General features: G+C 43.1%; 1 protein-coding gene across 1 annotated transcript in view; it reads right to left on the bottom strand.

The window, feature by feature from the left end:
- Nucleotides 1-14,711, bottom strand: part of ATP8B4 (ATPase phospholipid transporting 8B4 (putative)) — a 113,975-nt gene that overhangs the window by 34,050 nt on the left and 65,214 nt on the right. The window contains exons 14-16 of the mRNA XM_083712493.1: nucleotides 13,861-14,069; nucleotides 12,414-12,445; nucleotides 5,908-6,073 (exon numbers count right to left, since the gene is read on the bottom strand). Of these exons, the coding sequence (XP_083568619.1) occupies nucleotides 5,908-6,073; nucleotides 12,414-12,445; nucleotides 13,861-14,069 (407 nt within the window). The remainder of the gene's footprint in view (nucleotides 1-5,907; nucleotides 6,074-12,413; nucleotides 12,446-13,860; nucleotides 14,070-14,711) is intronic.

The following is a 14,711-nucleotide window of genomic DNA, read 5'->3' on the forward strand; positions in this document are numbered from 1 at the left end:
CAAAGCACAAAAAAGAGTATCTGACTGATATTCAATGTGCAGGAACTAGGACGGTTCCAAACCCCACATGTGGGCGTCTCGCTATGTGGTAAAAAAACCCAGGCATGTGTTGCTGCAAGACGCAGAGCAAGATTTTTGAAACCACGCACTCTGATTCTACTGAAGTGATTCAGTAAATAAGCATAAAAAGATATCCTTTTATGGCTGAGAAACTGCATCTGTTGAAAGGTCAGGAGATTTCGTCTGAGATCTCGCCAATAAACAGATAAAAATGAGTAATTTCCTCAGTATCAAAGTTTAGTCATTGTAATATAAAATGTCGTTCTCAAGCACATTCATGTGATGGGCTCGGCAGTAGGGATTAATTCAAGCCAGGGCTCAACCCTGAAACTTATTTTGTTGCCAGGGCTTAATTTAACCTCGGTACATGTCAAATGAAATATAAATGAGTTTTTGTTTCGTACAGGGCTTCTAATCTGCAGCTCGCCTAGGGTGAGAAGGACACGTTGTCCAGGCGAGCACTCAAGCAGCAAATGGAACCTGTACTCTTCCTGCTAAAAGACAGGGCGAGAGAAGCCATGGAATGTATGGATGTGATGCATGGCGATGCTGGCAGCGCTGAAACAAGGGCATGCACCCACAGCTGGATTTCCCTTTCTTTCCAAGTCTCAATGGGCTACTGAAATGGGAGGAGTACTAACAGTAGAGGCAGACAGAGCAGGGAAGGACAACGGCCTCCTGAACCATTACAAAAGGACAATGGGTTATTATACCCAGTGTATTACTGATTTAGCGCGGGTGACGCTATGGGTTAAACCACAGAAGCCTAGGACTTGCCGATCAGAAGGTCAGCGGTTCAAAGCCCGGCGACAGAGTGAGCTCCCGTTGCTCGGTCCCTGCTCCTGCCAACCTAGCAGTTCAAAAGCATGTCAAAGTGCAAGTAGATAAATAGGTACCGCTCCGGCAGGAAGGTAAACGGTGTTTCCGTGCGCTGCTCTGGTTCGCCAGAAGCGGCTTAGTCATGCTGGCCACATGACCCAGAAGCTGTACGCCGGCTCCCTCGGCCAATAAAGCAAGATGAGCACTGCAACCCCAGAGTCAGCCATGACTGGACCTAATGGTCAGGGGTCCCTTTACATTATTACTGATTTAAAGTCACTTAGTGGTATACTTGCAATTGCAGAATGTGGTTTCACAAGAGAAAACAAAAGTGCATTCCCAAAGACTGTTTCACAGCAGATTGCACAAAACAATACGCTGTTGCACAAGGGGAAAACACAAGTACGTTACGAAAGATTGCACAACAGATTGCACAACAAGAATCAGCTATTGCACAACAGGCTCCCCCAACTCTGTGTCGGATTCTTTTGTTGTGCAATGTTTAAACCCTGTCATCCACCGGTGCAAGGGCTCTTGCGCTAGTGGATAGAGAATGTGGGCTGCAATGTGGCCAGAGGCAGGCATGGTGCACATGCAATTACACAATGTAAGACACAGCACAGCAATTTTGGGACTGGATAAGGCCACAACTTCATTGACTACAGATGTCAGATGGTTTGGGTGTAGGTATCAGGTGTGTATCCTGAAATCAATTAGCCTGACTGTTGTTGGTTGAATGGGGTTGACCAAGGTTTAGGGTCACCTTGTGACATGCACCGCATCCAGATGATTCCCATGATCACCAGGAGAGAGTGATAATAATAATAATAATAATAATAATAATAATAATAATAATAAATTTATTTATACTCCGCCCATCTGACCACAGCACCACCCGTGTCCCCAAAATGCTGAAGAAAATATACTGGAAAGTGTAAGAGCACACACTTTGACACAACATCATCTAACTTCCCGCAAACAAATAAGAATGAATGCTTGCTAAATAGCTGACTTTGTCTAAACTCTCTTGCAAACAAGTCAGGATGAATGATCAACAAACAGGTTGTCTGGAAGCATCCCATATAAGTACTGTATCTCCTTCTAAAGAATAGGTATCTTACTGCTACCAACTGACATGGAGGCTCAATTGTTTTTGGTAACTATTACCATTATTTTGTTACATTTATCTCCTGCCTTTGCTCCAAGATGCCCAAGATTGCTTACAGGGAAATGTCTCATTTTAGGCCTATGAGCATCATGAATGTGTAGACATTTGAATCCAGGTTTCCTTGGTCTAAGCCAGGGGTCAGCAAACTTTTTCAGCAGGGGGCCGGTCCACCATCCCTCAGACCATGTGGTGGGCCAGACAATATTTTGAAGAAAAAAAATATGAACGAATTCCTATGCCCCATTAATAACCCAGAGATGCATTTTAAATAAAAGGACACATTCTACTCATGTAAAAAACACGCTGATTCCCGGACCGTCTGCGGGTCAGATTTAGAAGGCGATTGGGCCAGAACCGGCCCCCAGGCTTTAGTTTGCCTACCCATGGTCTAAGCCAGGCATGGCCAAACTTGGCCGTCCAGATGTTTTGGGACTACAACTCCCATCATCCCTAGCTAACAGGACCAGTGGTCAGGGATGATGGGAATTGTAGTCCCAAAACATCTGGAAGGCCAAGTTTGGCCATGCCTGGTCTAAGCGTTACACCATATTGACCATGCTGTATTTTGAAGAGTGAATATAGAGAAGAAATTTGCACCACCCTACCACGGGCAAAAAATATGAGTCTGATCTGCAATGAGTGTTTTTAAAAGAGATATAACACCAAAGCACTACTACTAGCCAGCACAGCTCATTTATAATGGCTCAGTTTTTTCAAACTCAAAGACCCTGACTTTTGTTGTAGCCAAACATATTCATCAACTTCAATCAACTTCAAATCGGCAAGAAGGCTTTTAACCATGAATGGGAGACTTTGCGCTGTTTGAAGTGAAAAAATCTGCATCCATACAAACCAAAGCAAGACAATTACACATTATGAGATCATGTCTCAAAACAGATACGGGCAAGGGCAAGCCAAGACGTGTTGTATCTGAGTTAATCACTAGAGTACGGCCCATTTCTTTCTTGTCAAATCTTGTCATAGCAGCGGACTGCACAATACGATCCAGCCAAAGCAAAATATTCCTTTGTAGGCAGGCTTCAATCATCATCGCCAGCAACAACCCCACAATGCATGAGAATATATCAGCCATATTCAACACCAAAATAGTATGTTAGGGTTTGCATTTAACTCATGGCTTTAGGCACCAGGCAAAAACATTCATCTTCTTGCAGGCCTTTGGCTAATTAAACAATCCATGACCTTTTAAACTGGTGTGTGTGCATGTGTGTTTTCTTTGTTATTATGTTATGCATTTTTTGTGTTTTTATACTGTCAACTGCCCTGTGATCCTCTAACGAAGGTCTATAAATTTAATGATTAACATATAATTATTAGTAATGCATTGTGTGGGTTCCGAAAAGAATACAAAAATCCGTAACCATCTTATATTACAGTACCCCACTCTTTTGAGAGTCTCTTCCCCTTCCCCTTCTTTCTCCGAAATGCTTTTGGGCCACTTGTACCCGGGAGTACAGGTTAAGAGCAGATTTGGGGCTTTCATACTGCCGCTTCAACTCCCTTCTCGTTTTTCATTTGAGCTCAGAGGTTCTCTGGACCTGCTGGAGGAAGTCTACTTTTTAGCAGGGTCGCAAAATATTGTGTTCATTCAAGCACAGGATTCCCCACATTCACTTGGTACCTTCTCTCCATGATGAATGGAGTAGGAGAGTTATGGAGTAAGCCAAGAAGCCTGAGGGGAACCCACAACAGAATCCTAGGAGAATCATCTAAGCCAGTGGAGGCTGGGGACCTTTGAGGCTATTGGAACAGAAGGCTAGGAGGTGAACATTAGGTGGCACCAGAGAGCCACCTAATTCTGGTTTTGTTCCATTCTCCTCCTAGCTGAGCTCTACAAAGGTAACACAGAGATATTTATTGGAACAGTGTAGTTTTTGCAGCTGCTGTTGAAGTTGCAAAACAATGAACTACGGGACAGAGCAATGGAGGACCTCTGAAACAACAATGGGATATTAGCTCCGCCCAAGGCATGATGGAGAGCAGCAACAGCTGGGAAAAGATAGACATAACATTTTACAAGGATAGGAAGGAAAACCATGGACAGAATAGTTGTCACACACAAGAGGAATAAAAATATGGTTTGAATGCTTCACCTATAGCTTTATAAACCATTCAATGTGTCAAGACGAATGGATGTCGTGGATATTGCAGTTGTTGTATTGTTTTGTTCTTTAGTTATTTAGTCGTGCCTGACTCCTCGTGACCCCATGGACCAGAGCACGCCAGGCACTCCTGTCTTCCACTGCGTCCCGCAGTTTGGTCAAACTCATGCTGGTAGCTTCAAGAACACTGTCCAACCATCTCGTCCTCTGTCGTCCCCTTCTCCTTATGCCCTCCATCTTTCCCAACATCAGGGTCTTTTCCAGAGAGTCTTCTCTTCTCATGAGGTGGCCAAAGTATTGGAGCCTCAGCTTCAGGATCTGTCCTTCCAGTGAGCACTCAGGGCTGATTTCCTTCAGAATGGATAGGTTTGATCTTCTTGCAGTCCATGGGACTCTCAAGAGTCTCCTCCAGCACCATAATTCAAAAGCATCAATTCTTCGGCGACCAGCCTTCTTTATGGTCCAGCTCTCACTTCCATACATCACTACTGGGAAAACCATAGCTTTAACTATACGGAGCTTTGTTGGCAAGATGATGTCTCTGTTGTTGCATAAGGGATTGTTATTTTGACTGAAATGCAACTGAGAGATTTTGGGATGCAGAAACAAAGTAAATAATCAAACCACCAATTCTAGCACGCGGGAGGCCACCTATATTATATAATTTAGGATTTGAATGATTGGGATTAGAAATTGTATTCTAATATGGCGTTGTTATAATGAGGCTACCATTGGATTCTTGTCACTGAAAACTAATAAAGATTACTGTCAAATAGGTAACAAAGGAGGAGATGGTGACTGACAGCCAACACCAGCACCTGGACGGGATGTAAGTAAGGTGGAAGACAGGTGGAGGCTGACTGATGGCAGACTGAGTTTGGTGATATAGTCCTCATTTGCCCCCGTGAGCCAGACTCCAAAGATCTGAGCAAACCCCTCATCTTGGAGGACAAGGCTATCAGTCATTACAAGCCATGATAACCATGACCTGCCTCCATTATTGAGGGGCAGTATACCTCTGAATCAGTGATGCATGGCAGTGAGAGCTGGACCATAAAGAAGGCTGATCGCCGAAGAATTGGTGCTTTTGAATTATGGTGCTGGAAGAGACTCTTGAGAGTCCCATGGACTGTAAGAAGATCAAACCTAATCCATTCTGAAGGAAATCCGCCTGGAGTGCTCACTGGAATAACAGATCCTGAAGCTGAGGCTCCAATACTTTGGCCACCTCGTGAGAAGAGAAGACTCCCTGGAAAAGACCCTGATGTTGGGAAAGATGGAGGGCACAAGGAGAAGGGGAAGACAGAGGACGAGATGGTTGGACAGTGTTCTCGAAGCTACCAGCATGACTTTGACCAAACCGTGGGAAGCAGTGGAAGACAGGAGTGCCTGGCGTGCTCTGGTCAATGGGGTCACGAAGAGTCGGACACAACTAAACGACTAAACAACAACAATACCTCTGAAAAGCAGCTGCTGGGGATCAGAAGTGGAATGCTGTTGTGCCCCAGTTCAGCTTGCAAGATTCCCATGGACATTGTGAGAAGACGTTGCAGAACTGGTTGGGTCATTAGCCTGATCCAGCCAACTCTTTTTATGTTCAGATTTTATGATAAATATTTATTGTTTTGTTCCATTTTCTGTGGATTGTCTTTACATAACACCGCTTCGAAATCTGAATCACCAAGAGATATACAAATGTCCCACGTAAATTAAAGCATACATATTTATCTAGGTTACCTGGGGTTTTCTCTTCGGACATGACTGTATGGCAGAGAGAAAGCAGCCTAAAGAATTCATGGACTTCTGGGTCTCCCATTGTAATGGATTCAACTAGGCTGTGGTCATAAAAGCAAAATTTTCTGTCTGCTAGCCGATTGAATGAGAAATCCACAGGCGTTTTCTTCTGCGAAAGAAAAGCACATGGGGAAATGATAAGAAGAAAGTAAGGCTGGGGATCTTTCTTGCAGGAAACTGAAATACCTCAGCATTACAGTGGAACTTGCACAGCAAGATACAGTGGTGCCTCGCAAGACGAAATTAATCCGTTCCGTGAGGCTCTTCGTATAGCGGTTTTTTTGTCTTGCGAAGCAAGCCCATTGACAGCTTAGCGGATTAGCATTATTAGCAGTTTAGCGGCTTTTAGCGGATCAGCTGATAAGCGGCTTAGGGCTTAGGAAAAGGGGGGGGAGGGAAAAAACCCCGCAGGAACTCGCAAGACATTTTCGTCTTGCAAAGCAAGCCCATAGGGAAATTCATTTTGCGAAGCGCCTCCAAAATGGAAAACCCTTTCGTCTAGCGGGTTTTCCGTCTTGCGAGGCGGTCGTCTTGTGGGGCACCACTGTATAAAATAAAATATCTAGGGATCAGAGTGAACCTACCTTTTTGGCAGGTGTCACTGATGGGGCATGCAAGCAAGCAGGAGTCCCAGCAACTGTAAAACACTTTAAGTGGGGCTGCCATTGTATCTGGTCTGGAAGCTGCAATAAGTGCAGAATGCAAAGGCCAGACTGCTCAAAGGAGCGCATTACTAGTAACATGTCACTCCACTGCTGAGAGAGCAGCACTAGTTGTTAGAATTCCTGCTCCATGACTGCAGTCATGGGATTTTTGTCTATCACAGTAATGGAGTGATGGAGTGATGGAGACGGGATGTTTGTGTTACTGTGTTCCGTGAAGTGGGACTATTGTCTTTTTTTTCTTTCTCTTTGCTGTCTGATGCTAGAGAGAGAGGGAGCCATGTTGCAGTGCTCCATGTGTGTTTATATGTAAATAAAGTAGATTAGCTAAAATGCTGAGTTGCTGAAGTCTGTCACGCAGGCTGTGAAGACTCTGCAGATCCCTAAGTGTGCTGATATCTGTTGGCATTGTTCACTGTGATGTTCAGGCTGAAGAAAGCTAATGAAGCTCCCGAACGATCGACCAGGAGGGCATGTGTCTCTGCCAGGGTCCTACTAGAGTGTAGGACAAGCTCCTGACACTAGTTGCCCATTTGCTATGAGGTTGGGTTCAATGTGTAAAATTCACAAAGTCCTGTGCCCAGAGTAGCTTAAGGAGCACCTGATTCCTTATGCTCCATCTCAATAGGTAAAAAGGGAAAGGGAAAGGACCCCTGGATGGTTAAGTCCAGTCAAAGGCGACTATGGGGTTGCGGCGCTTATCTCGCTTTCAGGCCGAGGAAGCCAGCGTTTGTCCACAGACAATTGAGTTGAATTTCAATTCGCCAAGAGTCCTTAGCAATCCTCTAAAGCAGGAGTCAGCAAACTCTTTCAGCAGGGGGCCGGTCCACTGTCCCTCAGACCTTGTGGGGGGCCAGACTATATTTTTTTTGGGGGGGGGATGAACAAATTCCTATGTCCCACAAATAACCCAGAGACGCATTTTGAATAAAAGGACACATTCTATTCATTTAAAAACACGCTGATTCCTGGACCGTCCACAGGCCAGATTTAGAAGGTGATTGGGCCAGATCCGGCCCTGGGCCTTAGTTTGCCTAGTCATGCTCTAGAGCCTAAACTAAAGCAAGGGTGAGGAACCCTTTCGGTTAAGAATCAGCCAAATTGGACAGGTTGGGAAGGGCAATTAATTGATACTGCAGTGACATTAAGGGACCCCTGACCATTAGGTCCAGTCGCGGACAACTCTGGGGTTGCAACACCCATCTCGCTTTACTGGCCGAGGGAGCCAGCGTACAGCTTCCGGGTCATGTGGCCAGCATGACTAAGCTGCTTCAGGCGAACTAGAGCAGCACACGGAAACGCCGTTTACCTTCCCACCGGAGCGGTACCCATTTATCTACTTACACTTTGACGTGCTTTCAAACTGCTAGGTTGGCAGGAGCAGGGACTGAGCAATGACATTAGATGTAGGCAAAAAAGGTAAAGGACCCCTGGATGGTTGAGTCCAGTCAAAGGCGCCTATGGGGCGTGGCGCTCATCTTGCTTCTGGTGCAACAGAACACCATGAGAGAAGCCAGAGCACACGGAAACACAGTTTATCTTCCCGTCAAAGCATACCTATTTATCTACCTGCACTGGAGTGCTTTCAAATTGCTAGGTTGGCAGGAGCTGGGACAGAGCAACGGGAGATCCCCCGTCACGGGGATTCGAACCACCGACCTTCTGATCGGCAAGCTCGATAGGCTCAGTGGTTTAGACCACAGTGCCGCCCACGTCCACCTCAATAATGGAGATGGGGCATTTCTTGTGGTTCCCCCACTTGCCCCCGAGGTTAATTTGCCCTTCACTGGGTACTTTCATGTGGCAAGCCCTTTCACCATGAACTTCCACTTCCTTCTTTCAGAAGTCATCAGAAAACTGTACTGTTTAGACAGGCCTTCACAAGATGAAATTCTCTGTTTAACCAGCCAGTATTTACTGGTGTTTTCAATTATGTTTTACGGATATTTATGGATTGGTTTATTACATTTTTGCAGGTTATAAACCACCTTACTATAATTTATTAAAGTGGTTTTAAAAACCAAAACTAAACATTAAATAAACAAATAAAATAGACAGAGAAAGCTGGTTGTTGCTACTGGACCTGCACAGGAGAACAATCTGCCCTGGCAGGGGATGATTAGTAGTAGACCAGGTCAGAAGAGTAAATCAAACAGAGAACAAAGGCTAGCTATGAAAATGGATTAAAATTAATAGAAGAACGAGAAGGTGATTAAAGAAGAAGAAGGAAGTAGCCACATCAGGAAGAGATGGACATATGTTTGTAATAGGAGTGGGAAACCTAATTATCTTTTTAAAAAAATGTATTAAATTTAAATAATTTGGATTGAATTCTTAAAATCTGGAGAACTAATAAAAATTAATAATAAAAAGAACAGTAAATCATACAGAGATGAAGCAGGAACACTCATACATGCTGTGACTGGGTAACATTGCACACCAGCAGTTCTTTCCCAGCACACAGTTTGGAAATGACTGAGTAAGCAACTGAAAAATTACTGTAATTCTGCAAGAAGCAAACAAGACTTGGGAGTTTTTCTTTCCCCTGTGTCTACAAATCCAGGAAAACTAATCATTGGTGATGTGGCCGGCTGCAAAGTCTTGGCATCTGCGTCGTTGCACTTCACTTGATGAAAAAGATCAAGTGTTTGTTATTATCTTGCCTTTTAACATTTAGCCTGAAAGCCTGTACAAATTGCATCAGCAGTGACAACTTATTCCATTGGCCCTAGAAGTATATAAGTCTCTTTTCCTTGGCAGTTTTCACCCTGGTGGTTGATGGGGAAAGGGTGCCCTGGGAGCATATCTTTTACAGTAAGTTTCATCAGAGAAACGAAACACCCATGGAATTTCTAGTTATTGTTCCCAATAATGTTTCTCACTAGTGATATATGGAAGTGAGAGCTGGGCCATAAAGAAGGCTGATCGCCGAAGAATTGGTGCTTTTGAATTATGGTGCTGGAGGAGACTCTTGAAAGTCCCATGGACTACAAGAAGATCAAACCTATCCATTCTGAAGGAAATCATCCCTGAGTGCTCACTGGAAGGACAGATCCTGAAGCTGAGGCTCCAATACTTTGGCCACCTCATGAGAAGAGAAGACTCCCTGGGAAAGAGCATGATGTTGGGAAAGATGGAGGGCAGAAGGAGAAGGGGACGACAGAGGACGAGATGGTTGGACAGTGTTGTCGAAGCTATCAGCATGAGTTTTACCAAACTGCGGGAGGCAGTGGAAGACAGGAGTGCCTGGCGTGCTCTGGTCCATGGGGTCACGAAGAGTCGGCTAAACGACTAAACAACAACAATGTTTCTCACCTGCTTTCCATCGGCATATGGTCTGCCACTTTGAGAACAGGATGGTGGGCAAGCCAGGCCATTCGCCTGAGCCAAAACATCTTACGTTTTTGTGTTCCCATAAGTGAGCAGGATGCGGGAAAAGAGCTTTGAATAGTGGCGACCAGTGGGTTCAGGGAGTTACGTTGGCGGGTTTTACTCCTGTCCTCTACCCCAAATCTATTCACATCAGTTTATTGTTCCCTATTGTGGGATGTAACCAGTGCTTTTTTCAGGGGGGTACACAGGGGTACACATACCCCTAAACATTTTGTGAATCTAATGGGAGAAGAAACTATTTTTTAAAAAAAATTAATTTCTTCTCTAACACAGTGAACCGTCAGTTCCCCCTGATGGCGGCCTCCTTTCCTTTCCCAGTGTTTCCTGAGTCTCAGACAGAAGCGAGCATTATCAGGGGTCAGTAAACTTTTTCAGCGGGGGGCCAATCCACTGTCCCTCAGATCTTGTGGGGAGCCGGACTATATTTGGGGGGGGGGTGAACGAATTCCTATGCCCCACAAATAACCCAGAGATGCATTTTAAATAAAAGGACACATTCTACTCATGTAAAAACAAGCTGCTTACCGGACCGTCTGTGGGCCGGATTTAGAAGGCGATTGGGCCTTAGTTTGCCTACCCATGATTTAATGTGTCAAAATGAGAGCACCTCTAAACTTTTTTTAAAGAAAAAGAGCACCGGATGTAACACCACTCAAGCAGTCAAATACAACATTTCCTGTTTGCCCAGAGTGGACACACAGGGGAATGTTGCTCCAGCCAAGAGGACTTCCTGTCACACCTTGTCTGGCACATTCTCCTCCTGCGTGTGATCAGGTAGATGGGCGTGACCCTGGTAGACCCTATGTCTCACTTTCTTGACTATCTTGATGCCTTTTGCTGTGTGCTGGCTCTCAGGCAGCAGCACATGGGCGCATCCCTCACAAGAGGATGAACCCACACCTTTCTCTGTAACTGTAACTAAAAGCTAAATCCTGCCTTTGGGATCATACTGTGAACTGAACGTAAGTAAACCTTATCATTACTTTTAAAAGAAGATTGTTGTGTCATCATTGTTTTTAAGAGGGAACTAAAGGGGATTTAGGAGACACGGGTGGCACTGTGGGTTAAACCACAGAGCCTAGGACTTGCCAATCAGAAGGTCGGCGGTTCGAATCCCCGTGACGGGGTGAGCTCCCGTTGCTCAGTCCCTGCTCCTGCCAACCTAGCAGTTTGAAAGCACGTCAAATTGCAAGTAGATAAATAGGTACTGCTCCGGCGGGAAGGTAAACAGCGTTTCCATGTGCTGCTCTGGTTCACCAGAAGCGGCTTAGTCATGCTGGCCACGTGACCTGGAAGCTGTACGTCAGCTCCCTCGGCCAATAAAACGAGACGAGCACCGAAACCCCAGAGCCGGCCACGACTGGACCTAATGGTCAGGGGCCCCTTTACCTTTACCTAAACAGGATTTACCAGGAACAATCCAATCTGGACAAGCCAGACTGGACTGATTAACTCAAATGGTTCTAACGAATCCATCAACTAGCTTCTTGCTATGTACAAAGGAATGTACTCTGCTACTAGCTCACTAGCGTGAGTAAGGAAGGATAATATTTAATCAATATATCCTCTCCTACTATCCTCAACATTCCCACACCTATGAGGGAAGGTTGAATGAACTGCGTATGTTTAACCTGGAAAAAGATAAGCAGAATGATTCAAGCACTCTTCAAGTCTCTGAAGGGGTCATGCATAGAAAAGACCAAATATTTCTTTTCTGCTGGTCCAGAGGGTACAACTAGATCTAATGGACTTATAAGAAGGTAGATATCCACTGAACATTAAGAGAAACATTGGGATGGTAAGAGTAGTTTGACACTGGAACAAATTAGCTGGGGAGGTGGTGAGTTCTACCTAGGGATAAGGGAGAAATCTGACCGAGTTCACAGTTAAGGGCAAATCTACCTAATTTACCGTTTCTGAAACAATAGGACCAAAACACAGGCACCATTCGAAATTTGCACTTCTCCGAATTTTGCAATGCAGTTCTCCAGTCAAGTAATGTGTGCAAAATGTATATATTGTACTAGGGCAAATTGTCCATAAAAATGCATCATATTTGTGAAAAGTACATACAAAGATGCATTATTTTAGGGGAATTTGCTGTGCAAAAATGTGTCTATTAACTGAAAGTGCATACAAAAAGAGAGGATTTTAAAATCATATAGGGATGCAGCAGGGGCAAGAGGGAGAGAAACAGAAGTTGGTGCTTTAGGAACAAAAATTACAAAGCCTTGACGTATCTATATTAGGGCAACTGTTTCTGGTGTTGCTCAGATGGAAATGAAAGTTCAGTTTTACTATACCATTTAAGTAACTAGCAAAATAATATTTTACTTGCTCTTTTCACAAATCAGCAAAATTCCACAAGGCAAATAAAATATTGTACCACTGTACCTCATCGATTAGTGTTTTCTGGCCCACTTCACCTGGAAAAAAAAATATCAATTAGCAAACGCCAGAGAACATTCAATTTAAGTTCAAAAAGTGTCCAAACTAAAACCCCAACCCTAGTCACGTCTACTGAGAAGTAAGTCTCCTTTAATTCAACAGGGTCTGCTCTCAGGTTAATGAGGTTAGGGTTGCACCTAAGGCTGCAATCCTGTGTGTACTTATTTGGAGGTGAGATCCATTAAACCAATGGAACTGATGGAAAGGACTGGCAGAATCCGAAACCAGGGAGAGGAGATGGTGGAAGAAGACTGGAAAATTTAAAGTTTATATTTAGAAATATTGTAAAAGTAATGACTGTTAGAAAAATGGTGGAATGATATTTTATGGATTTAGCAGAAATGTTATAAGAAGTTAAGTATATATAAGTATTTTAGTCCTAATGGGAAATAAGGTTAAAAATATGTTATTTATAATATGATAGAAAATAGAGAAAGATGGAAAGGATTTGCTGAAACAATTAGTAGAAGTGGGATACAAAAAGGGAGGTGAGAGGAGGTCGAGGAAACAAGGGAATGAAGGATTGAGTATGGAAAAGGAGGGATGTTTTTAAATTGTTCTTGTTTTTGCTTTCTTTATGTTTAGTTTAATGGGTTTAGGTTGTGTTTTGTATTGTTTATATATTGTACTGTATTGTTTTTCTTTTTCTTTTTCTTCTCTTTTGTTTTTTCTTTTCTTTTTCTTCTCCTTTTTTGTAACTTTTAAAAGTAATAAATATATTTTTTTTTAAAAAAAGATCCATTAAACCAAATGGGACTTACTTCTGAGTATACATGTATAGGATTGCACTGTGAATGGCTTTCCTTTAGGGGGTGGGTTTCAGGAGGGTTAATACAAGACGGAATCAGGCACCTCATCAGACACAGAGCTTCAAGTTCAAAGTTGCACGTTCAAAAATATTGCGCTCAGACTAGTACTAGATTATTGATAAATCCCCGATAAAGTGGCAGCTGCCAATACTTTGATGGTCTTGTCATTAAGCCCCCTTTTGGCAGCTGAAAAAACTGTCCGTGTTGTGAACTACTTTATATAAAACAACCTTGCATTGGGTATTAGGACAATTATACAAGCAAGAAGGAGGCATACCGATGATCTTTCCCCATTTTTATTTAAAATAAACTTTCTTTTCATAAGCCTTTTTCCCATTAAAAGTTTGTCTAGAAATTTTATATTTTAACCTTTAAGTTTCATTAAAACATCATCACTGTCATTGATTACTGTTACACCATATGAACCCTTTGCACAAGTGCTTGTGAAACAGCACTGGTGATTATTTCCCCTTCCATTTGTGGTCTTTGGATCAAATTCAAAGTAATCTCAATAATACGAGCCTGAATTTGATGGAAATGCTATTAAAACGAAAAGTTGCCAGAATCACGAAACAGTAACTTACCATATACTTTCCCATTAATAGAGCACTTATTAAAAGTCATTATGTTTTGAGTGAGGGTCCCTGTTTTGTCTGAAAAAATGTATTCAATCTGCCCCAGTTCTTCACTGAGAGTTGTGGTCCGAACTTCAGCGGGTGTGTTTTCTTTGGAATAATACATTTTATTATCCCAGTTGACAAAGTAGCTATGTCCAAGCCGAATCACTTCCACACTTTGAAGGCAATGCAGACAGAAAGTGCTCTTCAGGAGGTTACAAAACTTACGCAAAGACAAAAACAGGTCAAGCAAGCAGTTGATTTCTATTATCGCTAATATCTGAAGTGAGTTTTTAACCGAGAGCTATTTTATCTCTTTGGTTGTTGGACAGATGTTATTTTATTCTGTTTTATTGTAATCCTGTGGTTTGTCGCTCGTTTGCGGCCCTGAACATCTAAATAAAATAGCAGGGTAAAAAGAATCTACTGTGTGTTTTGGAAAGTTGTTTGTCTGCTTATTGTACGATTTGAACGCTTCATTGCTGAGACCTAGCAGCTTTTGCCTATGTTTAGATTCAACGGGGTACCATTTTGAATCAAGTTAGTGGACTGGACCAAAACTGCACTCATTTTAAGCACTTTTTAAAATCTGCACTGACTTTTTTGGATTCTTTTTTAAATTTCCGAGCAACATCAGGTACAGGACTGCTAGCAATTAATAAATAAGCCCTTAAGCACTGCCGAAGCATTATGTTTCAACTAGCCAGAAATGGAATAAAATTAGGAGGTTCAGTGTAGCACTTGATATGCCATGTTAACTGGCAACACCCTTCCTTTTGGTCCAGATCCTTCTATATCCACATAGTTGCTTCAAAATA

The sequence above is a fragment of the Podarcis gaigeae genome (assembly GCF_964106915.1).
Source record: "Podarcis gaigeae genome assembly, chromosome: 14".
Lineage (NCBI taxonomy): Eukaryota > Metazoa > Chordata > Lepidosauria > Squamata > Lacertidae > Podarcis > Podarcis gaigeae.